Raw genomic sequence first — 27,126 nt, forward strand, 5'->3', positions numbered from 1 at the left:
GTCTTTTTATATATAACTTATTCAACAAGTTACCACTGTGCTTCGAAAAACATTGAAAAGATTTAACCATCAATTCTATTGTTATTTACATGAATAGAGAAATGTACCAGTTCCAATGAGTATTTTCATCCATCTATATTTACATTTCGGGTAATAACAGTGACTTTTACAAATTACTTCAGGGTACCCCTTTAATTACACCCATTCTTAGCCATCTTTATATAAAAGAGTTATGCAATTAGCATGAGGCACAATGTGTTTTTGTGGATTCTGTTCCATGTTTAAGAAAGGAGAACAGTATGTTTCGTCCTTTAAAAGTGGCTAAATAATTTTCTCCTCTTATGGTCCAGTTTCCTCGACTGAATAATTAGTTTGCATAGATTAACTACATCCTTCTAATATAATAAACTGGTTGACATTCAGGAGAAACTTGACAGGAGGAGGTTAGATAGAATAATTGAAGACTTGTTTGAACAAAGATATGGACAAGATAGAGAAACAAGCATTTGTAATGCAACGGGTCTTGCATTTGCTCGAGTTAGAGCTATTAGTGTCGTTAACTCCTAACTGGACTTTTCTTGTCACACTGATTGAAAGAAAAAAATGAGTGTGATCGCGCTATGCACAATGCAGGGCTGCGTGGAAAATAAAAAGATAAAGTAGTGCAGAAACTAGGTTGAAACATCGAGCCTCGTAAGTTTTCAGTAGTTGGCCGGTGCCCTCGAGGAGGGCTTAACACTGGAAAAGGCATGACATATGCATGCCTTTCACTAACAAAAGCAAGCAGATTTTAAAAGGCAAAAGGCAAGCCCACAAACAAATGAAAGTGACAGACGTATCATGGGCGTAGTTACAAGCCCAAAGAGAGATTACAACAGGGACGAGCGCTTGTGCGCTCGAACCTGAAATAACACAAAGAGCCGGATTAGTGGAGGGGATTACTCCATCCCAAACGTGAAGGATAACCTGCTTACCATATTACAAGTTCCATTATATCTTATGGTGCTTGTAATACGGCAGATGGGATATCCGTCACGTTTGTGACGGAGTAATCCCCTCCACCAAAGTATTAATCAGGCCCAAAGTGCCTCAGGTAATTAACCAAGAAATCATAATATTTTGCATTTATTGGATTAAAAGAAGAGCATGTAAGGAACTGAAATACTGAAGGGTAGGCGGGGTTATTGTGTAAAGGGCATAGTTTATATTATGGATCATGTTGATCTGATATTTCAATGTGGGTTCACTGGACAAGGCAGCATAGGGATTCACTGTCAGTAGCAAAAAAATTACAAGCATTGGCAAAGCCAGCAGATCTCATCTATGAAAGAGCTAAGGCATTGCCAATGTATTTTTAGTTATGTTGTATTGTGTGGCCTGTTATGGTATGGTATGGTATGGTATGGTACGGTATGGTATGGTGTGCTATGGTATTGTATGGTATGGCATGATCACCTGAAGCCCGTCAGCCAAATTACAATCCTTTTATGACTGAAAACAAATCAACGTGGCTACATTCCTACAAGTGCTTGCATGCAGATCCCACATCGTGTGATGTGAGTCTTGTCATCTGGATCAGAGGCACTGAAGGATGCAGGTGTACAAAAAGCAATATGCACATCTGGCTCTCAGTTAGTGCTGAGGGGATGACATTCTTAAAGTCCACTAAATCAAGCTTTGGCAACCCATGTTGTATAGAGCATGGCTCACACATAGCTGAAAGGCAATAAAAAAGCCATCCATTTTGCAATGGGACTCTTTTCAACCCTGTCATGTGTTGATTGCCGTGCTGCAGTGGGGTGCACTCATGGGCCATGCAGCTTCCACTAGTACTTCATATGGAGCATTAAAGCTATCTCCAGAAACGTTGTATTGCTGTATGTATTTGTAAAAACATTAATCAGTCATGACTTTTTAAGCAAATGCACATGCATGCAGGCTCACTTTAAAAGTGGAAACAAAATTACATGTCCTAGAATACAGTAGAATAAAGTAATATTGAGTGACAGGTTGAAAGTATTAAGGGAGAGGATGTGGTGTTACAGGCACAGCTGCTGACTATGGAACTGGGGAAACAGGTTTGAGTTGTAGGGCCTCTTTTCGAGGCGGGCGATCGAAGGACTGCAAGCCTTGCGGTAAATATCAGAACACCACAGTTGGAGTGCCAGGGGATCGTCATACCCACCTGGAACATGGTTCTCGATGGTCTGATGGCAGTCTGAGTTGTACTCAGTCAGGGCAGCACTGAACTCAGGGCTGCCTGGCTGATTACAGCTCTACTTACTGCCAGCCTTTCCATGGTGGTCTGACAGCCATGGAAAGGCTTGTGGTAAGCCAGTGCTGGGAGCCACAGGGGGCCCTTGCACTGCCCATGCCTGGGCCCTCCCCTGCCCGGCACCATCGGAATGCACATTGTCTACTTTGCAAATTCTGAGGGTGCTAGGGGGCCTCCCTGTGCGATGGCATTGGCCTTGGCTCCATGTGGAGCCAAGACCATTGCTTCTGCACAGTTCCCACTGGGCTGGCCAGTGCAAACCTTGTAATGGGGATGTCGGGATACTGGCAGCTCCACTGCAGTCTCTTTACCGTGAGTCTGGAGGTCGGCTTGTCCGAACGCCAGACTTGTAATGAGGCCCTCAGTGTCAACTTAAGATCATGCAATTCTATGCAAACAACGTAATCTCAAAGTATCTAAAAAATAAATGTGATCTTGTGTGATGTAACTGGTTCTCTTATAAAGCACTCTAACACCTTTGGGTTGAATTAGCACTATATGAAACTGCAAAAATAAAATTACATCTGAACATGTACACAGTGGTGTGGAGTTGACAGCAGCATGAACAATGCTGTTACCACCGAAAGGGGAATGAGAAGAAAGTCAATGACTGAGTGTTAGTGAAGAGCTCAGAATATGAGAAGGTAGAGTATGGCACCAAATGTGAGCAGCTGAAGGTGTGCCCCTATCACAGCTATCAATGAAGGGCATGTATGCAGACTGTAAAATGACCTTGTGGTGCTAAAGGGCATCAGTAGCTGGAAAGTGGTTCAGAGTGGTGACTGGCTGCCGTGTTGCACATGATTTTAAGCCATCTCTTTTTCTTTTAAATTGCAGCCTTAAACATCATCATCTATTTATCAATCTGTGAATGGAAGGTTGGTTGCCAAGCACATTTCTGATATAGTTTCCCTGCCTGCCTCTGACATGCAGAAAACCTAAATGGCGTATTGCCTGTAGCTATATTACAGACTTGCAGGGTTGGAAGCAGCTCAGAATAACAGGCAACAAGTGGTGCGGGGGAGAAGAAGCAAACCAAAAACAGGCAAAGCATCAACAAGGAAAGAGAAAAAGTAGCTCAATCAGGTCTTGCAAAAACAGCAAGTTGTTGGATTGAATGCCTGAATTATTATCAATCAACTGTTCTTTTTCCAATTGTCGCCCTAAGTGGGAAGGGTATGCCCGGAAGTGGGTCCTGTGCTTGCTATGCCACCGGATTCAAGCTAGCCTGGCTGATAAGGGGTGATACCCTGAAACCAGTCCAAGGGAGCTTGTTTCTGATCCAGAGAGGACCTGGCCCAGCAGTATGGATTGGGCTTTTCCCATGGGGAGCAGGTACAAGACTGATTTGCAAATGACTGGGTCCAAACTGGAATGGTATGGTGAGCAAAAACACAATGGTTTTAACGCAGATCTGGGGTGAATGTTTCATTTGTTCAGCATTCCATCCATCATTTGTTCTTTTTGTTTTTGGGTTTAGGCAGGAAAATGACGACTTTCTAAAAGCATAGTTTTTAAAATAGTAATATAGAATCCAACATGCCCGTTATGTTGGACTTTTATTTACTATTGAAATGAGTCTATTGATTTTTTTAGCTATTCTCAAACTGAATTTAGGTGATAGTGTAAACCAGTGTTAACTTATTCAGAGCCAGACTTACTACAGCAAGAAATAACTTTGGAGGTTTTATTAGGACATTTAAAACATTACCTATACATGTCCTATCTTTTAAGTACCATGTACCCTGACCTGGCATTTAGGGCCTCCCTTAGAGGTGGCTTATAGATATTATAAAAGGCACGTTTAGGCCTGGCAAAGGGTTTATTTTGCTAGTGCGAAAATTGCAGTTTAAAACTATACATCCAGACTGCAGAGTAGGCCTGGAGACATGTTTTACAGGGCTGCTTTAGTTGGTGGAACAATCAGTGCCACACCTCACCAGCAGCATTTAATTTGCAGGCTCTGAATATTGGTTTGTACCATACTGTATACAAGGGACTTACAAGCAAATTAAATGTGCCAATTATGTGTAATGTCAATAGGTTTGAAAAGGAGAGCAAAGAAACTTTGCAACTGGTTAGCAAAGGTAAAGTGCACAGTTATGTGGCCAAGATAAACAGGACTCCATAAAAAGAGAAAATGTACTCTTGCAAAAAATGGCAAATTTCCAACAGCCAGCTAAAAATAATCTATAACTACATTGTGGCATTAAGGTGAGCATGCCCTATAGCAAGATAGGTAAAGGTATAATCTCTAGGTGGACATATAAACTTCCTTCTGGTGGTCATCATAAAATACTTCTTAAAAATAAACAAACAAAACAATAGCTATCTAAGTCAATAAAAAGATTCAGATGCAGTGACATAATATTTCAACCTCGTGAATTTAAGGTACTTCCCTGCAATGCGAAAATTCTGGCAAATGACTATCATAAACTATTTACATTGCATTATAATTTTATGAGAGATACATAGCGCATGCACCAGGAAGGAAACAACGCATCCAGGACTCCAAAGTCCCCTTTCTAAAGCAGTTAATGTGCGTTGGTTCGTTCAGGAGAGGCAAGGCAACGTTCCCTTCAACTGTTTATACATGTGATTTCAATTTACATTGTGTGATGTACATTGAAAAGCATGATGACAGAAAATGACATCTGTTGCCGACCATTGCGCGGCCCCTCAGATCAGACCAGCACAGCTGCGTCCAATTACGAGCCAGAACAGGCGCATTCTTGTGGCCAAGTCACTGCGCAGGCCCCAGCCACAAGTATGGGGCCTGCTCCTCATTATACAGCTTTAGAGGCAGGGCGTTCCTCTTTTCCATAAAGGTTTGTTTGAATATGGTACGGGTTGGAAAAGGAGCATTCTGTTCCGATTAAAGCCAGACCCCTGGGCGGTGGGGTGATGGAAGCAAGGAAAAGTCAAACTAAACATTTTCTCTCAGGGTTCTGGGAGGCCTTTCTTTCTCTCTTCAGATGCTGAGCACATAAAACATAACAATTATATTCCACCCTTGCTGGAAACTCTGCAAAAATGTTTTAATGCTTAGTCTAAAAACATCCAAAAACTCTTGGATTATTATTTTTTCATCCGGTTACCAGAAAATGTTGCGTCATATAAAGTAATTATCAATTAACGTCCTGAGACCCATTCTTCGGATGACAGTCATGCAATGAACAGAACTACCCGCAAGGGAGTAATTAAATTAAAAACAAATAATAAAACGTAGAAACCCAAAGTTTTAATTAGGAGCCCGCCACCGGTGTTGCTAGGTGGCAGAGACGCCTAATGCGGAATACTTTGCTGAATACCAGGGCTGTCTAGTTTTGACCTCAATGGGTGCTTCTTTCTTCACCACCCTACGCTTGCTTTCTCCTCATATCACTCTTGCAAGTTTTTTTCCTCCCTGGTTTCTTCGTGTACGTTTCGTTCTTTCTCCCTTTTGTGTATTTCTCTCTCTTACTCTGTGTCAAATTCTGAAGATAATAATTCAGCCCCAGTACCCAAAACATGAGTGGTGGTAACCACCACCTGCAAACACTGACTCAAATGAACTCCTACCAGGTATGATAACCATTATTCAAGTTGTATGTCAGAGTAGTGATAACAAACATATCACGACACATAAATATTTTGGGCTAAATATGGGTCACACAAATATTGTTCCACTTGGTACAGATTTTCTATTATAAACTCCAACATTGTAACATTTTTGTAAATAACATTCTTTTTGTCAGATAATATTTAGGCCACTGTATTTCACTGCAGTCTCAAAAATGTAAAATCAACGACATTGCATCATTCTTAAATCCTATTTTCAGTTAGTACACTAAAAGCATCAAAACTTAGAGTGTTTGTACACAATACTCCCATATTCCTAATTTAATTTTAAAACTTTCTGCTTACTTTGTGGAAACTTTGGTGGGTTGTCGTTGACGTCAGTAAGCGTTATTGTAACTTTGGTTGTCCCTGAGAGTCCTCCCATGTGTCCTCCCATGTCCTTTGCTTGTATGACAACATGATATTCCTCCCTGGCTTCACGGTCCATGCTTGGAAGAGCTGTTCTGATAATACCTTTGAGTATAAAGAAGAAAAAACATCAAATATTTTAGAAGTTCACCAACACTCAAAGCACACAACATTTAAATGCCAGTCCTTTGTCAATCATGAAATGCTGTGCACCTTAGACATCAAATGAATGGACATCAATATATCAACATTTTAAAAAAAAGTGACTGCCGCAAAAAAGAAATTGAAAGTCTCTGGCTTACCGGTTTGTGCTTCCACTGAAAAGTAAGGTTGACCCTCGAGAATACTGTACACTAACTTGGCGCTGTTTCCGTAGGTTGGATCGTCAGCATCCGAAGCTGTGACTTGTATGACCGATGTACCTACAACAAAAGGTAACCATGTGTAAAGGTGCACTGCTGGACAAGCCAGGGGAGCTGAGTTCCAAATATGATAAGATATAGTACAGGAAAGCAAGTTGAGGGCGCTCTTTTCACGGGCAGAGCATGCTGTAAACAGGAAATAAAGCCTGTTCTGTTTAAATGTGTTTTTCCTTGTGAGTTACCCACAATGCTCCTTATTAACCTGAGTATCAGTAACAAGGCTAAACAAGGGTCCTCATATACAAAACTCCCAGAAGCAAATCTTATACATTAGAATATCTTCAAATGAAAACTATTTCTACTCACTGAGCTACTTATAAAGGTTTAGTCAGCCTCAGGAAGCATAGCATATAGGATCTGCTTCCGAGAACGCTGTGTTTTTACAATATGTGGTAAAAAAAAGTCTCGCCATCCAATCCACTTGCACTGCACGTCAGCAGGAACACTTCGCGATTATGCCCTGCTAAGCCTTTCCTGCCCTGTGCACCATCTCACTTCACCAGGCCTATTTTGCAGTAGCCCGCAGACACGTGTGTGTAATTAGATATTAAGAGTGGGCAGCTCTAAACCCTCCTGCTCAGGTTCTGCATGTTAGTGGTTTTCCAGCAGACAAAATTTGATGCAACATAGCGAGAAGTTTCTTTTTTTCCCATAATTTATGCCGCGACTCCACATCTGCAGAATACTCAGATGGGGTGTACAGGACGTTGTATTACTTAATTAGGCACAATTTTAACTGAAATGTAATCCGCTTATTAAAGCCGATTTCTCCCCATCTCGCTCTCACTCTCTGGTGTGTGTGTGAGAGAGAGAGAGAGAGTGCGTGTGTGAGTGAACATTGATTTATTTGTGCTGTAAAAAGGTACGAATCCATGTTACTACCTCATTACCGTGAAACTGACACGAGAAAAACACTTTGGTGCTGGACGCACCGCAAGTTGCAATAACTGTGCAGAGAAACAGTTAATAAGCTTGTTCAATGCAATTTTACATCACTTCATCATTTAATCCCTTGCATCTAAGTTTTGGTCAAATACATGTTTTTCCAAAACACATTTGGATTCATTTAAACGGCACATTTTGAGGCGAGTGCAGTAGATCCATGATTATGTGGCAGACGGCTCAGCCGCATAATGACATAATTCTACTGACCCTGCTAATGTTCATTGTTTTATCAAGAATCTATTGGTTAAAGGCAAGCGACACTTAAATATTTCAATTTCAGTCAGTGAGCTTTTTTTTAGATACGTCGTGAAGAGAATCGCAGAATGGACGTGAACGCTTACTGAATAATGCATCAGGCGCCTGATCCGTCCCACGAATTTTGGTATCTATGGAGCGCAACATGAAATAAAAAAGGCTGAAAAAAGATAAAGAGCACAGAAATGGACACTACTCGAAGTTAAAGTACCTAAAAAGGATTAGGTCACCTGAACGGTTTGAGAAAGGGCAAACACAGGTATGCCAAATGTGCAAGCGGATTACTAGAAGTATGCTCTGTCAAAATGCACAGCCCAAAGCTTTCCACCTCCCAGGCTGCAGCAGACAGATTTGTAAAGAATCAGCCACCTCTTTAAATACATTTACTGCCGACTGATTTTAATTAACCTGATCAGGCAGGGTGATCTTCCCAAATCTGTGCTCAGCTAGTTTTAAATTTTATGGGTTTCCAGATGCTGGTGGTTTTCAAACTTCCTTTATTGGATGTGTGTTTTTTAATCTGAGTTACGTTGTCTTTCTTTACATACACAAGCAGTCATTTGCGATTTATTTTTAAAAACAGATAAATATTTAAAAAATGTAATTTTATGACATGCTTGCAATCTGAATAGTTTCTTGGAAGATTCACTTACCCACACTTGACATCTCTGGCACATTGGCGTGGTAGGTTTCATGCAAGAACTCCGGGGGATTGTCATTGATGTCTTGCACTTTCACGATGAACTCTGAAGGTGGCTCCAGAGGTATGTTTGACTCCCTTTCCACTGCTTGAGCCATTAGCGTGTATTGGGCTCTCTCCTCACGATCCAGTGTCTTGGTTGCATGGATGTTCCCTGATTTGTCATCGATAACAAAAATGGTTCCTGCACCTTCACCTGAGAGAATGTATTTAATTTTTCCATCTCCAGAATCCACATCTGAATGAAGCTATCAAAAATAGAGATGTATTTCTGTAAATATTTTTTCTCTTATTTCTACACAATGGTGTTAAGTTGAAACAAGTGTTTTTACAGAGATCAGACTAAATTCTCATATACTATGACTCGAGTATACACATTACACAGTGGAGTTATAGTACAAGACTGCATTGCTTGTTCGGTACACCAAATGTGATGGAGCAGGTCATCAACAACCACATTATTGAGAAGCAAATAGTAAACTGCAGACCAAGAGCTAATGGTAGAGACCCACTCCAAAGAATCACTTTTCATATCATTGCCTCCAGAGCCGATACACACTGGATGTCTTGAAAGCAGTTCCAACAGCCTATCCATGTAGTTCACCAAACACGGTGCTGCCAGACCAGGTATGGTGCCTGAAGATGGGGGGGTGGGGTGGGGGGGGGTGATGGAGGTCAGCTATTAAAGACAGCTCAATACTTCTTTGCTGCAAACACTTTGTAAAATAATGAAGGCAGCCTTTCTATGTGTCTTGGTTGGTTTACCCTGTGGCTCTTGTAGGAGGAGGTTTGAGAGTCGATATCCGAGGATTTTATAACAGGCTGCACCTTCACCTACAAGATACCTCAGCTCGAGCACTCAGATGTCTAGGGGATTGTTACTTGCTCACTCTGCTGAAGCAGTGGTGCGTTCACACTACATCCTAAGCATTGTCAATGAAGGACACCATGAAGGAGCATTGGAGAAACCTCCACCTATGTGCTGCTACCTCGAATCAGCACATAGGTGGAGGTTTCTCTAATGCTTCCCGGTATTGATGGAGATACTTTTAGAGCTTTCAAAATGCAGCAGTCATTGATTTGCTGAAGATTTGGGATACTAACAACTCTGAACGTGGATCAATGTGGCGACACCCTATTCACCAGCAGAAGTGTTACAAAATATATGTATGATGAAACAAGACTGTGAGAGGTGCAACCCTCTTTTTCACCCTCAGAACATTATTTATAACAGTTTACAAAGAACATTGCATTCACCAGAAGCCATCTGACAGAGATGTCCAAGTCTTATCAAACGTAACCTAATAGTAGCTCATTTTTAACACTACTGCATAAACTTTGGAGTGTTAAACTGATCTGGTTCTTTTCGGGAAATTGCTAGAAAAGCAACTATTCATGAATGAGGCTGTATTGAATAGTAGACTCAAATTTGATTGTATAGTATGTCTTTCTACAGCCAAATAGCCTTATGGGCGGATGTGCCTCTTTCAAAGAGTTTCAAATAACATTTACAACAAAGAATCGGGTGTGGTTGGAATTCTGCACTTTGGGCCCTATTATAAAGAAGTAGCGAATTAAAAATGCTTTAGGAACCATTTTGTAAACGTCGTCCAGTCAATGATTTTGCAAAAGGGAGTTTCTTCCTCTTCTTCCATGCCAAATGTAAATATTAACATTGACACACATCATACAATTGGTCTGTGTTTGCATGTGGGTTGGACAAGGCTGAGGCAGTGCCTGCTTAACGATTTTGGGGACCTGTGCATGAACAAGTTAGGGCTCTCCTCTTTGGAACAGTGTTAAATCTATTACCAATTTTCAGCTAATTCTACCCTTCATGATCCCAAAGAATAAGGTCAACAGTAGACAAAACTGCTGAATCATGTGTTCATGTTTTATTATTTGGCTGGAGGCACTTTTTAGGCTCTTCTCTCTAATTAGTATTTGTTGGCTCTGCCTTGCATGCAGGGGAGATGATCCCTTGTGTCATGAATATCTTCTTCTTCATTGACTAAAACAAAATAGGAAGTACATTGAATACAGGGACTAATCAACATTGAACGGCTAGCACGTAGCAGGGTGTCCTTACCCCATTGAAGTGAGAAAAATGCAAGGAGGTGGGTCAGTCTCTGGATTAAGAAGTGAGAGATGGAAAGAGAGGCAATGTAGACACACAGGAGTAAAAGTCTGTTAGATGGACGTAGAAATAGAGATAAAGTTAAAGACTAGTAAGCAAGGCAGGAGAGAAAGAGACAATAGCAAGAAACCTGTTTAAATGGAGAATGAGACACAGATGTAAATGCAGAGAGATAGTCAGAGGTAGAGGTAGTCAGAAAGATAGAGATGGGTTGGGTTAGAGAAAGAGGGGCAAAATCCTTCTTACTGTATGGAGGGATCTTGGAGAAGGGGACCCTGGGCAATTTCCCATTTTGCTCATGATTTAAAACATGTCTGTACAAGGGGTGGCTCCTTTACTATGGCAAAGGAGTGATACCCCACTGGTTGAGCCAGAAGCAGAAAAATACAACGAAAGTTTACTATTGTTTTATTTTTATGGTTCAGCTAGCAGTGCAGTGAGGGGCATGGCTAGGCCACAGGAGGGAAGAGAAGGAGAGAGTGCACCTAAGTGCGCATGTGCATTTGGCCGACAGGCTTAGGCCGGCCAAACACACATGCGCACTTCGGTTTCTCCAGCACGGCTGTGTTTAACAACCAGGCTAGAGAAACTGCACAGATCCCAGGGCTGTGTCTTAGCAGCAGTCCGAGCCACTCACACCAATCCTGGCGCTGTTTTCATGCTAAGTCTAGCATGAAAGCAGCACCAGCATTGCTCGGGAGCCTGAGCTGGTGTCCCAGCAGTGAATGCTGGGACCCCACAAGAGGAGTGACGAGTGGGGCGGTAGGGATGGGGGCAAGGTAAGTGTGTTTTATTTTATTTTATTATTTTCACCTCGTCTCCATCCCCCTGAAACCACTTCCCCTGAGTTATGCGATGGCCGCCACTGGTCTTTGGTTAGGGGACTGATGTCTTTGGTCATTGGTAAACTGCACCAGTGGGTCTCTATAGGCACTTGGAACCCAATTTTTGGAAAGCAAAATAGATGATCCCATAACTGTGCTTGTACATCCTCGATTAAAGAGAAAGTGAAGTTTCCCTACGCGCTCATTTAATGACTGTGAATGAACTTTGGTGTCCTGCCAATCAACGGCGAGTATCTCAGGGGGCCACAGCACTGTTGTTGTCACAGTCTTTCCTCTTAGGCACAAGAAACCACTAGAACAAACTATGGCGGTGTGCACTTCTCCATTGTGAGTGACACAAAATATTTATTACCATTCTGTTAGGCGTCCGTTTTCTGTTGGTGACTGCCAATTCATATTGCTGAGATCTGTTTTAATTCTTGCATTATCTTGGCGTGTGGAAGAGCCCTTCATATGGTCTGTTGAAAAAAATGACCTGAAATGCCTCTTATCCACCCTCTGTACTAGAAATTATTTGTTAGGTGTTGCATCTACTCCCTACTTTGCCATCGGAACACTTCCCTGAAAATGTGATTTTTATATTGAATATTTATATAATATAGTGCCACTGTAACTGTGAACATACAGGTATGTTTTCATTTAGTCACTTTGGTGCATTATTCTTATCTCCTCTCATGACTGTGTTTTCCTTTTTAAGTATTATATATGTAAGAAAGGTTTTCCAACATTGTCTCCTTTGTAGAGTGACCTGGCACCGTTAACGCATTTACAAACTGCCAAACTGCTAATCAATATATTCATTTAGACTGGACTGATATTATGATAGGCGAAAAAAGCAACATGTAACAAATCAGAGGAGGGCCAGGTGCAAACAGCAGGCACGATTTAAAAAGGTTTTGCTGAACGAGTGTCTTACTCCTGTGGTGCTCATGGTTTAGCGCGATTATAAATTCTCCAAGAGCAAGTCACATAGCACACCGCTTCTGAATTGGAACCAATGCTTTTGGTTCGGATTTATCGACTATAGTTTAATAAAGGAAATAATGTACATTGAGTACTTGTACCTATTTTACACATATCATGCCTTCATTTGAAATGTTTTGTGTCCTCTTTCAGAGCTCGGTGCTAAGGGTCAGTGCAAATTGAGCTTACCTGTAATTTGGCACACTTACTAGAACACGCACTAAAAATGCAGGGGCTATGTCTCGGTTGTATGCCAAGTCTGTGCCTATTTTTCACAAGAAATCAATGCAGGGACCCAATTATTTTCTTATGAGCCGGCCACCATCATTGCAAAATGCAAGGGATGCCACATTCTAAGGATGTCTAGTCTTGATTCCATCTCATGCCTCTTTCTTCCAACACCCTTCACTTCCAGTCCCTTTAACTAGTGCTTTCTAATTCATTCTTATCCTCATTTTCTCCCCTTGTCACTGTTTTTCTGGCTTTCAATTGCTCATTTTTTTTTCCTTTTATAACTTTCTCCTTTTGGCTCTGGGTTAAATCTGATGATGAAAAACAAATCCTGGTCAGGATTGCCAGTGTCCACCACAAACAATTAAGCCTGCCTTCATAGAACTATGTACACAATTGAAATAATATTTCATGACGTCTTACCCTTCCAACAAGAACCGGGTCTGGCCCTGTGTATTCTTCAATGACGAAGAACTGGTTCCAAACCCAGCCTCTCTTTGAACGATGAAGAACTTGACCTTCTTTTCCTCTTTCATGACGTGAATGCGTTGACCTTCGTAAATGATTAAATTTTTCCGGCGATATTGCGTGACTACAGTAAACTATGCCCAGGCAGAGGAGAATGACATGTAAACAATAATTTTTCTTCATTTTTTGGTACATTTTAGGCACGGACGTGTTTCAGTTAACACTCCTTTGAGCAGCCCAGGGATCTCTAAAATGTTGAACGTATTCAAAGATAAATTATTTCATGTGAAATGTTGAAGACTATTAAATTCATCTCTTCAGCTGTGGTTGATTCGAAGGCCAGCACCTGAAAGCAAAAAAAAGAGGACCTTAAAAGTCATTGTGTCAAAATTCTAAAAAAATTCTGTTTATTAATAGACAGAGATTGATAATTTCTATCACATTTTCAGACTCATCAAAATCTATGATTCAATATTCCATAAAATCATACATTTAAAAAATATACAAAAATGAAAGATAATATAAAAAGCATTCCACTAGTATATTTCAATCTAAAATCTACATTTTATATCTTGGCAAGACATTTTAAAAAAGGGGATGGTAATACATTTCAATCTAAAAGGAATGTTCTATTAAGACGATGATGAATGATCTTTATTTGATTTTTAAAGTAATCATAAAAGAGCAAAGCAATAAAATAACAATAAGCAATACAAATAAAAAATAAATAACCACCATCAGAGAAAGCACAGAAAACATGCATTGCTACATAGGAAGATAAAATTAATCATGTACAATTTCTTTGTGGTGATAAAAAGGCTAAAAAGATATGGCATACATATCAAGTAAGGCTGGAATATCCTGCCTACAAAGCAAATATATAAAACGGACATAGCTATAAGAGAAGAGGACCTCGTACATCATCCCACATGGGTACTATCAAAAAATATAAAATAATGACATTGTTCACAGCAACAATTTAATCCAAATAAGTAAAAGCCTAAAATATATAAAAAATGTGTTGATTTGTGCCAAGATAAGGCACTTTTTAAAAAGACCCTGACAGCAAAACAGAAAGCTGTCTCCAATAACATTTGGAGAAATTAAAAAGCACATACATGTTGGTGCAAACCCCGATTTTCAAGAATTGGCGGCAAATACCTGCAATGAAAGGGGTCATAATACTGGCAGAAAAGAAGAAAATACTCCAAAGACTATAGAGAATTCATCATAAGGGCAGACCAAAATGGTGCTAGAGTTGAATTGGACCAGTGGGAAGCAAAGATGAGACCAAACCGAGCCCAGTCGAAACATTGTTAAGAGAGATATTTCCCATGGGTTTCTAATCCAAGAGAGGTAGGGTTTGGGTCCAGGGCAGGTTTTAATAATCACATAATCTCTCAAAGTTGGCTTCCCCAAGACCACCCTCCCTCTTGCTTCCAAGGCATGCTTTGAGCATAACTCTTTAACATGTACACAGTCACTTTTACTGTCTCTTTGGTAAGAATAAAACAGGTCTGACCTACTCAGGATTACCGCAACACTCCTAACATATTCTAACTGAAGGATTTTAAAGCCAAGCTTGCAGTCAAGGCAATCTCCAAATTAGATCACAATTGAAGGTGGTGTGCTAGCTACTCCACACCGACATCCACAAGAAAAGCAGAGCATGTTTAATGTAGTCCTCCACAATGCCTAGGTTCAGCTCTTCATGAGCAAAAAAACTAGACCCAGCAACCTCCTGCAGAAGGGGTTCTCCTCCTGTAGGATCTTCGAGCAGCTCCCTAAGCCCCAAATGGCAGCACCATGGGTCACAATAGGAAAACACTTCATTCTATACACTTCCAGTAATTGTAAGAAGGGTTTGCTGCCAACACTTGTAGCAAATATGAATAAAGACCCCACAGGCCTCATTATAGTGTAGGCAGTGATTAGCAAGAGAGGGTAGCCAATTATTCTGTGAATCGAAGGTGACCCCCAAGTAAGAAAGCTCGCTAACTCTGCAGATGATGTTCCCCTTGATGGATACCAGCTTAATTTAGGAGGACTGCCTTCCACATGCCATGTGTGGTGTCTTAACTATATTTGCATCCAGATCTAACTCATCCATGAATTCTACAAATGAGTCAATAAGGTCCCTGAGACCAGTGGGGGTGCAGAAGAGTAGCACTGCATCATCAACATATAAAAGGGCAGGAATAGGTGCAGATTTCACTTTAGGCATATCTTTCCCATTTTTAATTAGGAATGAGTTCAAGCCATTACATATAACAAAAACAGAATAGGGGCCAGAACACAATCTTGCCTAACACACAGGGGAGGCAAAAAGAGTCTGCACATTCCCCCCTATACCATATCTGACAGAGTCATTGATCCCTGACTGTAAATCCTGTAAAAAGCCAATCAGAGGCTGAGGTAAACAAGTATTGGTTAAAATGTACCACAACTTAAATCTGTTGACCTGGTCAAAGGCGCTACTCAGATCTATAAATGCTAAATAGATGTCCCCTTTCCTTGCTGCTACATATTTTCCTATAATAAGATTAAGTCTCAAACACTGCTCCTGTGTTCCAATGCCTTCCCTTAAGCCATATTGCAATGGACAAAGGATATTGTTAAGCTGGATCCAGTCCTCAATTCTAGAGAGGATAATATGGCCCATGATTTGAACTACATAATTTAATAAAGAAAACGGCCTCTAACACCAAGGGTCCTCTCTGTTCCCCTTCTTAAATACTGGAACAATGGTTGCTGATTTCCACGAATTGGGAATTTTAGTGGAAAGGGCAACATTTAAACTTTTGGTGACCAGAGGGGCCCATAGCAGGTTTTGAATTGATAGCTATGCATGGAAGCAGATTGGGTAGCAAAACTCTTATGACTTACCATTCACAGTTAGCTGTTTTGTATGCTGATATGGTGCAGACAGAAGGCCATAGGTTGTTGAAAGAGAGTTACATATTTGCTAGAGTATTATATATTTTCAAATAATTATGTTTATATTTTACCCTGCCTGCCAATCATGGACTTTTAACTATTTATTTCTTAGCTGGTTCTTGTTTAACTAATTTGTGAATGATTTAATAAGGCTAGAATTCACAACAGCTGTTTTCTTCCTATTATAAATATTTATATGTTAACAATTAAAATAAAATACTGAACATGCATGATATTCTAAGGCGACATAGTTACATATTACAAAGACAGTCAAAGCCCCTTTGGAGTAATCCTTCAATTACTGGCATAGTCAAATACAAATTATTGAAAAATCATTTTGGAAAGGTATCCAATTCCCCTTAATAAAAGATAACTGTACAATCACATTACTATGACTCAAAAAGGCTATTATTTTCATATAATGAGTCAAAAATGGGGGCGTTAGAAGCACTAAGGATATATCCGCTCGACTTTCACTCGTAAACAGAAAAATAGGATAACTATCCTATATTGGGTGCTCAATGAATATTCATTATTAAGTGTTAGTGTGCAGAGTGAATCTAATTATCAATGGAAGACATAGAGAAGTCAATAGATACTTGGGCCAGGCCTACACACTTGAACAATGTGTGACAATAGGATCTGTTTGCATCTAAGTTGACTTATGGGGTCCTAATTGGCCCTGTTAGAAGGTACCAGGCCAGTATACCCAGAGACTGTGTAACTCGGTGAACACCCAACATAGGATAGTGTCCTCAGATTTATCAAAATGTAGGGATCTGTCACAGTAAGGTCCTGAGGAAAGCAACGAGACCCAGTCCATGTAGACAATGATCACATGGATGATTTCATGGATTATCACCACTTCTAATTACATCTCTGTTTTTTAAAATTTACCATGATTCCCAAATACACAATAAAACCTGATTGGGATGTTTGAGGTACTTTTAACAAATTTCACAGATACCACTTACTACCTTGTTAAGAAGTGCACCCACTGTGAGGAGGTTGGGGCCACTCAGCCACAGTAAGTGCCTCAGTGCCGACCCGATGATGAAACATGACAACAGGGAAGTCTGGGGGTCTCTTATAAGGGATTCCAAGCCCAATAAGAGGTTCCTTTAGGACAGTCAATTCCCCTTTGATTTTTCTATGATTTTCATATGTAATTTTGGGCAAGTTTACTTAATAATGTCACTTTTTGTTTGCCATGGACATATAATTCGTATATTTGGGAACACCACTTGTAATCTCATGAAAGATAAAGGGTTAGAACAATTAAGATAGGCTGTATTTGCAATCGCAGAACTACATAATGTGGTTGGATTTGTGAATCAGTTCATTAAATACCAATGCTTGAAGGCCACTCAGCTGTGTAACAAAAATAAAGGCCACCTAGAAAACCTTTTCATGTCACAAGCTGAAGTTGATCTTGACCTGTTGATTTTAAATATCAAGGATTTGACAACTATTTCCTAAAATTGTTTTGCTGATCACACATTAAAAGTGCAACCCATTCACGGTCAGGGAAGGTGGTGGACTATTTCCTGATTGATTCAAGACAGCTATGCTACAGGGTCGGCTGTCCTATGTGTGGTTCCCTCAACATATTTATGGCATAAGCACTCCGAGCAAAATAAAAAGATCCTATGCTTTGTTCAACTGTTGCTAGAAGGATCAATCTGTACATACTTCATTTAGAAGCTTGTGGAGAAGAGACACCAGGACAGTCTGCTCCATGACTGGTCTCCAAAGATAGATAGTTGCTCCACAGGAAAGGCTGCCTGGCATATCAATATTGATGATTTGACTGGCATGTGGAATGCAACCAAGGCCATATTAATCAACACCTGTGTAAATAATTAAACAGAGATAGATCAATTCGTTTAAGGGAAATGAAATGGTGATTTGGTCTGTGAGTAATTAAACCTGTCGTTTTCACCTTGCAAACAGACCCCTTTAGTGAATTTTAAAAGACACATCCTCACTATAATAAAGATGTGAATTTCATAATGAGAACATTTGTACCCAAGAATGAGATAATTTCAGGGCTACAATCTTTAAAGTCCTACGCTTGCTAATATTAGCCCATTGCATTCCGGGGCATATAGTCTTCTTTGAGTTCAAATGACCCCACAATCTCTTTTGCCCCCAAAACAATGTTTTATAAAAGAAAATTCCAGAACTAGAAAGGTTGTGGCCCATGCCACGAGCCACAAGAATAAAATATGCATAGTCCGTCTATTTTTTGCCATGCTCTTTAGTGCACTATTGTTCACTGCTCCAGTATTTATCACCACTAGTGAAGGACAATTAAGTATTCCCTCAAAGTGAATGAATATGCACCACAGAGTTAAATCCCTGAACGGTCTTGTGGCCACAGCTGTGTTAGTGTTTGGGGTGGAAAGTAAAAAACACGTCTGAATAGTAAATGGTCGCAAGAGGACTGGACGTGTCGGGTGTCTGACAACATCTCAGACAAATACATTTGCGACAGAGCGCCCTTTCTGGGTATCTGTTGCCCTCCACCCCCGGCACGCACGTTGTCACTCTGACACGTTACTTGCTTTTCTCCGATGTTCCGTGTTGAAGGACCACCTGCGTTGAGAAGCAGTCCTTTGTTTCTTTTTGTATTCCAATCTCTTTTTGCATACGTCAATACAATGGAACCTGAAAGACTCCAGTAAAACATTCGGGGTGCGAGAACACAAAAAGGTTGTAAAACAGCAGATATCAATAGGGGCTGTTTGCGCGAGGAAACAGAATCCCAAAGCTCGTTTCTCAGATGCCATTTATTTCACAAATCGCGTGTTTCACATGCCACATCAAGGCGTTGAATCTGCATTCTCAGACGGCGCTTTATCGTAAAGCACGTTCGAGAGTACACTCCGTAACTAAACTGTTCATCATTATAGCCACAAGCATTTCCTGTAACTCTCTTTCTGCTGTCTGTGCAAAAAAAAACATTGGAAACGGCCGCCTAGCTCAGGGTGCGTCCCTTTACTGTTTTATTTAACGTTTATCCCTTCTCTTCCCCTATTGTTGAACATATCTTGAACATATCTTGTGTTTACAGGGATTTGCTTCTCTCGAGAGAGGTCAATAGATAACATATCATCATGAAATTCAGTTCATAGAGAGAAACTCTATATATGGTTCTATCAGGCTAAGATTGTACTCGAATTCAGATGGTAATTTGGAATGACAAGGTTTGTTTGACTGCTTCATGGTAGAGGCACAACAGTCAGTCACAACTGAAACAGAAACGCAGCGAACATTGTGTTACCGCAAAGACCGACTGAATGTAAACACTGAAAGTGAGATTGTATAAGGTGTCTGTTATGTAAAGGTAGGACACTGAAAGTGAGATTGTATAAGGTATCTGTTATGTAAAGGTAGGACACTGAAAGTGAGATTGTATAAGGTGGCTGATATTTAAAGGTAGGACGCCAACAAACCAAATTACAGGAAAGCATCCAAAAAGATTATTGCTCTGTGTAGTGCACTAAGTGATCATTTAATAAAGTCTGAGGCCGTATTAACTGCTGCACAATGGCTTCTCAGCTGCCACTGACTCCGAACTGGCGTCTTTGACATGTCCAGGGCAATGGTGGGGAGACGTCTGGGGGCAAGGCGCCACCGTACAATTAAATGCAAAGTCCCACAAGGAGCAGTGCTAGAGAGTAGCGGAATGGTCGAGAGTCAGATATATCCAGATCCCAGGATATTAGTCAGAAATCTAACTAGCTTGGTCAAGCGTGCTATGTCTTCCAATCCTCTGTAGCCTTCCTTCCTCCCCTACCTATCGGCTAGCTACTAGGGTGGGGGGGGGGGCCTAAGAGATGCGGTCAGCCCCTGTTCTGTAGCTATGATGGTCACTACATGCTCAGCTGCATTTGAGGCTGCCAGTTTGTTTGAATCCATCCTACTTTCTTCTGCTCTTTTTATTTGCTGTGAAGCAGTACCTGGACTGACTGACGTCAACAGTATCCAATGTTGATAATATCTGTTGTGTTTGACACTGAGTGATGCCTGTCATGACCCATTAATTTACGATAAACAGCTCCCAGGGCTTAATGATTGCATTCTGTCTCATTGGAAGTTCCATCACAGTGAGGACAGGACCAAGGAAGGTCCAAACTTATTGGTGCCTGTTGTTTCTCCTCTATCTTCATCCTCAAAGGCTTCAACTTTTGGAAGCAGCCGTACATATTCTGATGCCAAATTTGTTGAAGATCTCATGGAGGTATGACCTAATTCTCTTGACGTAACCACATACCGGTCTTGGTTCTCAAACCCGTCGACTTGGCCAATAATTTTTAGGTCTGGTGTTAGCAAGAACTTTTGACTGTACAATTGCGAGTTGCTGTTATTCAATTTTGATTTTTCCCCACAACACCTAATATACAGGGCCTTAATATGCTGTCCTCCAGCCCCTAAGAACAGTTTCTCTACTCATCCTCTAAACTTCATAGCTTCTCTTAACCCTAAAATATTCTCATTTTACATTGCCAGCAGATCTAAATATTTGCTTTGATAAGAAGAAAAAGCAGATGCTTCTACCTTTTATGACTCTGCCATTGCATCAGGACTGGCCCTATTTTCCTCTCTACTCACTCACAAAGCAGACCACCTTCTGATCTCGTCTTCTTTAATCACCCATCCATCACTTTTGCCCCTCATTTTACTATTATGTGGATGGACAACTTCACTGTGCCTTTTCACATTCTGTTCTCCCCTCCACTTAAATCAAGGGCGATTAAAAATTGACTGTTCCTCTCATCAAAAAAGCTTGGCCAGGACTCAAACTTTCCCTTACATAGTGCTGTCTCCCGGGAATTGGCTTCCAGTCCCACTGAAAAGCATAACTGAAGTATACATTTTCAGGAAAAAAACCTCAAACCTAGATTTTCATGCTGCCCTCTTAATTCCCAATTCCCCACTGCTTCAGTTCCTTCTCCCTCTCCATATTAGCACAAGAATGCCCTATGGGGCATTTGCACACTTTACCAATTTTTAATATAACATAACATTTATAATTACAATATGCTTACATGGGATTCCTTAGCCATCTTCATCCACTGATATGTTGTGTCATTCATAAGTTTCTTCTACCCACTACAGCATACAGGGCAATGGATCAGTCTACTTCGGCCATTTACTAGCTTCATTATAATGGCATTCTGCCCTTCCACAAGGTCCGTTTCTGCATAAAAACTAGTTACGTTTAGTGCTGATGACTATTATGGCCATGCATTTTTTTTTAGACCAGAAAATATTTTTTGCATGCAGTCAATTTTCTTTTATGGGCTGACCAGATCCTCCATCAATACATCTTTACTACAATCATGATTAAAGAAAGCAAGCATTGCCAAAGCCAAATGGCTGACAGCTAACACCAAACTTACTGGCTGTGGCAATTCCTGTTTTTATAGTTCCCTTAAGCCATAAACATGGTGGCAGAAAAAGAATAGGTCTTGTAGGTGATTTGGCATTAATGAATTTTCTGAAATAATTAAACTTTAGAACCATCGACTCTGCACTCACAATGGGAGAATAGAGAACAGACTCATCTTTGCCCTTTCACACACTGTGAGACCAAAATGTTCTTGGGCAGGGCAAACTCATGAACATACAATCACAAACAATGGGCTGATCCATAGCCCAGTCTATGGATATTGGAAACAATTAGTCTTGTCAACAGACACCTGAAGAGGTTTGTAGGCGAGTCCTAAAAAGGCAAACTGACAACAAGAAATGGTCAGTGAGTATGTGTATTTAGTGTAACAATCAAAAAAGTTAAAACCAAGACAATAATAGAGAAATAATTTAGGAATGTCCAGCAATTGCAGAACTCTGTGGAAGTTTTGTAGGCGTCATTCAACTGGGATACTTAATCGTGTGTCCAACACATTCATATTCAGACCATCTATTATGCAACTCCCACATTTGAGCCATTGAGGAAAACACATCAAAACAGATTTGTTCTATCATCTCTGTTCCTTAATTGAGACAATTGTCTTATTTTGATCTTTTACATGTTCACCTTTATAAACGTACCTTCAGAGATTCTCTGCTTAAGTGATCAACTGAAGAGGAACATGCATTCATTGGAAAATTGTACTAAGAGGCTAATTTTCCCCTTGGCTATTCACAACTAGAGTGACGAGATACCAAATAGATTGGAAGGATGCATTCTTGTGCCTGCTTAAATCCATCCTGTACCCCCAGAGAACATTTAGCAATTAAACTGTAGAGCAATTTTGTTGTTAGTAGTTGCAATATCTCATCAATCTGCTGACAGCACCCTTAAAAAATGAAGAACATGAATATTCATATGCACAGCGTTAGGTAGGTAATACCATCTGCGTGTCACCAGGTGCTGCCCTGCCTAGTCCCCTGAGGCAAAAAAGAATAAAGTATACTCTAGGTGGCATGGCTGCATGGTTTTGGAATGAAGCTACTTAATTCTCTTGCTCTTGTTCTAGCTGTCACCTGAGTGCAACAAAACGAGTTTATAATGTGCAATATCCAGGACACTGATTCTCCAATGTGCTGTAGGTGGCAGGAGCGACGTCTTTCACCTTTTGCTCATCAAGGGCATTATGGGGTTGGCATCTTGTTCCCAGAGCCCTACCAACTCCCTAATTGCTGTTGGAGGGCTTGGAAATGGGACAGGAGTGAAACTACACGTTTACTAAGCTCTTAGAGCCCTGTTTACTTCTGCTCGATTATTCTATTGAGTATTGACGTCAACAAGATTGTGGGATAATAATATCAAGGACAGACTATCAAGGGAGAAAATATAAAATTCTGAGCGCATATAGGGAAGTATAGTTGTACTATTCCTAACTCCACATCTGTGTACCTACAATATTTTATTTTAAAAATTCTGTTCACAGGCATTATTGAATCGATATTTAGGGGGGACACCCTTCTTCTCCTGCTATTCCTTCATGACCCTTGACACCAGGAGTAACAGCGCATTACAGAGGCAGCAAAGGGCAAGACAGAAATATGTTTGACTTTTGAGAATCACATTAAGTAGCAATGGATATTTGTAAATACAGGTGTGAAAGAAAGAGCATACCTTTTTTTTAGCTTGGGGGTGAAGCAAGAAAAGTGATGGACTCACTGTAAGGGATAGTCATGCACTGAGGTTTGTAAAACAACATTTCTAAGATGGCCGGCTTTCGTTTTGGAGCTTCACAAGACTCGAATCACACCGATTGAAAAAACACAGATTTGTATAACTGACAGGAGTATAATTTTACTTGAGAACATTTACAGCTCACTGTACTAAAAAAAAAATCACCTGTTACTTAGTGATGGTTGATTGGAATAAGCCATTGACTAAAATCACTTTTAGAATACTTTTGTATACAAAAGTAAAACTACTGGTGATTAATGGAAAAACGTTTCAAACTTACAACAAGATAATCAGTCAAATTTGTAGTCACAACATCATATTCAGAACTTCAGAAAAAATCAGAGCAATCAAATAGAATCCAACACATGTTTTCAACACAGTGATTATATCACACCACATGTGCCATCTGACTACATTAATTGGTTTCTATATTCCATGACTGCTGGGTAGATGGGATGTCTTCTTATTATATCAAACTAATCATAAGCTATGTGGGTTGTTACATTTGTGCATAATGTACTCGACTACAATACTGCAGAGAAGAGAACACTGTTCCCATGACATTGTTTTAATAAAGATCACAGCACAGTTCTTCTGTTTTTGTGGTTAGTAATTCAAGTTTGAGAAAGCTCCCCACAAGAGGACTCTGAGAGGCATATTTATGAGCCCCTTGCGTTGACGTTGCATCACTTTTTGTGATGCAACAGCGGCGCAAAGCTTGAACTCATATCTATGAGGCCACCCAAAGCCACTTTGCGTGGCTTTGAATGGCCTCAGAGATATGGAGTAAGGCAAGGCAGTGCAAATCGCAGCATTGCCTTACCCTGTGCAAAGGTGGCAATCTGCGGGCCTTGCTGTGGGTGTATCCACACAACCCCCATGGACTTTGAAGCATTCCCAGATTTACAAGAGCTTGTAAGCCTGGGAATGTGCCAAAATCTTATGCCTTCCCAGGAGAGGGGCAACGAGGAGTAATATCTCTATTTCTCCTTGTTTTCTCCTCTTTCTATGTGTGATGTATTTTTCAGCAAACATCGAAAGAGGAAAAAGCCTCCCAGAATTGTTTTTGTGCGAGAAGTTGCCCCTTCCTGCACAAAAACAATCTTAGCTACAATGCTAAGCTGCCAAAGTGGCGACAGTGCAGTGGGAAAGGACAGGAATGCACCTTATTGCCTAAATCCAGCACACTACTCTTTCCCTTTGATGGGGGGCAGCAAGGTTTTAAGGTTTTTAGGTTTTTCAAAGTGTAATCGATCTTAGATGACAGTGCAACATTTTATGTTACAATTATGATTGACTTTCTACTTTATAAAAGACATGAATAGGCATTATAGGATCTTCTTTGTTTAAAGAGGTGTGCAGATTTTATGTTACAGAGAACGAAGTGGAATGGGCCAGAACCAGTCAGGGTCTATAATAAATAGCACCTATCTGTTATGACTGAGAGCCATAGCGCCCATCCTACTATTGTCCATTCCTTTTTGTTACTGGCACCACATTAACTCTCACTTGCATGTGCTGGTGTGTGGATGGAAATGTCCCATGAATGGTATTACATTTTTTCACCACGGGTGTTCATAGCTCACATAATTTGCTGTCGTAAAATTATGCAAAATTATGCAAGACGCACCCTTGTATACGATATTTTGAGCTAAGAAAATAACAGTACATGCAACGCAACAATAACATCAGCAGCCACTAGCACTCTATTCTTGTGCTCTTCGGAAGGCATTTTTGCACCAAATTATGCAGAGGGGTGTAATTGCTTAATTTTCGGTAATTTCACTTCACATAACTAATCTGAAATTTCCAAAATAAATCTGATTTCTCCGGCATACTTAAAACTTCACCCAGGCCTAGTTTGCACCCCTGCCCTGAGTTATCCCAGCTGTAGGTGATCTGGTGTCTAGAATTTTTTGGCCCAACACACATGAGGAAACTCTTGCCATATATGGACATACATAGAAAACTTGGTGGTTGATATCTGGGAGGCTGTCTGAAAGTCACCTGTAATTGGGACTCTTTCGTTCTTCAAATTCTGAATGGATACAAAATGTCACAATAAGACCAGTTTCATCTGCTCATTGAGCCTTGAGCTGCAATCACTTCCTTGCTGGACTCTTCAAAGCAATATACTGAACTTTCCACATCTATGATCTACGACTAAAAGCCACGATGCGTGATATTTCTGGAGAACAACTGCAGGAAACGAAGAATCCAGGATATTATTAGGTTTGAAAGTTAAATCACAAATGTTTTATTTTGTTTAAATCTTTAATAAACACTAGATTGAATAGGATCAAGAGTATCAACAGGTCAAATAAAAAGGGCTACAATTATTTGTTACTTAAGGTCAAGTAGAAAAAGTAAAAATGATATACAAAGGAATAGTCAGCAATATTGTACATTACATTCATATTTTATTACAGGTGAATTGTCTGCCTCTTTATTTTCAATTATTAGAGAGGGCGGTGGAATTGGTTTTAGGGTGGGAAGGCAAAATGATTATATGAGTTAAAATGGAGGGAACTAACCAATGGGAAAAATAGGTGAGAATAACATATACAATGGGTGAAGGAAAGAGTCAGAGAGTAATAAATGGGGGTAGGAAAAGAACATGATGGAAATGGGAAAAAAAGGAGAAAGAGGAAATAAAAGAAGGGAGATGATGGGCATAGGGTAAGATGAATTACTGATAGGAAGGGATTAGTGAGCAAGCCAGTGAGAGAGTGAGAGAGAGAGAGAGAAAAGCAAGTGTTTGGATTGGGGAAGAGAGATGTAAGATTTCAGATATAGGTCAGAAAGGAGGAGTGGAATAAAAAGAAGGAGAATGAGGTCTGGGGTCAGAGAATCTGTGAAAGGGTTAGAGATAAAAAGAGGGGGCAGACAGAAGGAAATGCATGAATGTTTATGTGCAAATGGAAACTGACACAAATGGGACAGATTGGGAATGGTAGGGATAATAGGACAAGAACATTTACCGTGGGTGCAGGTAGGATTTATCAAGTTGTGAGAGTGAGAAAAAGGGAGTGGATAAGAAAGACAAAGTATAAGATGGAAGGGTGAGAGTGAAAGAAAAACATTTGAATGAGAAAGGGGGGGAGGTAGTATAAGGATGAAGGTGTAATGTCTCAATAAACACACCAGTAATAAGCAGTATAAACAATGTGCCCCATCCAAACTGTTTGTAGGGGATTGATAAGGTAAGATAATAATGCATGGGAAATTAATGGAATACTCAGAAACCACATCAAAAAGCAGATTGGGCACCCCTCCAAGAGATACAACCTCAACAATGAACACAATCAGCCCATCAAAAGTGGGAGAATGAGACACTGGGATGGGAGGAAACAAAACCACAACTCCCATGATCCCTCCCAACCACCTGACCACCAAGTGTGATGCACAAAGTGACACATGCTGGAGAGTGCAGCCTTGTCTCCAACAACACTTGACAGGAGATACATAGCAGGAGAAATGCTTTAGAATAAAGAGAACAATGAATAGAAAGCACCAGCACGGGCAATGCAGCAGAAAACTAGGTATAACCAGCAGCATAGTATACTTGATGTGAATTTTTTTTATTACAGAGACACGCCCCTTCCTGTCTGTATGATGAGTAAATAGAACTGCTGAGGGTAAGGAAATTGAGAAATAGTGTGCTCATACTAATGTGCTTTCTCACCTCTCACAAGTGCAGTTATTTTATGGAGTTTGTAGAACATTTCTCAATATATTCACAAGAATGTGATATCTGTACTAAGCTTCACTACAAGAATCACTATGCTATTTCTAAGCTTGAAAGTGTGTTCCTATGCATGCAGTGTCT

General features: G+C 40.4%; 1 protein-coding gene across 6 annotated transcripts in view; it reads right to left on the bottom strand.

Annotated features, from left to right (window-relative positions):
- CDH11 (cadherin 11) overlaps nt 1-27,126 on the bottom strand; it is a 246,256-nt gene that overhangs the window by 40,615 nt on the left and 178,515 nt on the right. For 5 of the 6 annotated variants that reach the window (XM_069217106.1, XM_069217107.1, XM_069217108.1 and 2 more), the window contains 4 exons: nt 13,166-13,556; nt 8,520-8,814; nt 6,547-6,666; nt 6,182-6,349 (listed from right to left, as the gene is read on the bottom strand). In XM_069217106.1, coding sequence (XP_069073207.1) covers nt 6,182-6,349; nt 6,547-6,666; nt 8,520-8,814; nt 13,166-13,405 — 823 coding nt within the window. In that variant the 5' untranslated portion in view covers nt 13,406-13,556. Of the gene's footprint in view, nt 1-6,181; nt 6,350-6,546; nt 6,667-8,519; nt 8,815-13,165; nt 13,557-21,201; nt 21,354-27,126 lie in introns of those variants that run through there. The other variant, XM_069217112.1, reaches the window with a different exon arrangement.

The sequence above is a fragment of the Pleurodeles waltl genome, chromosome 12 (assembly GCF_031143425.1).
Source record: "Pleurodeles waltl isolate 20211129_DDA chromosome 12, aPleWal1.hap1.20221129, whole genome shotgun sequence".
In the NCBI taxonomy this organism is placed as follows: domain Eukaryota; kingdom Metazoa; phylum Chordata; class Amphibia; order Caudata; family Salamandridae; genus Pleurodeles; species Pleurodeles waltl.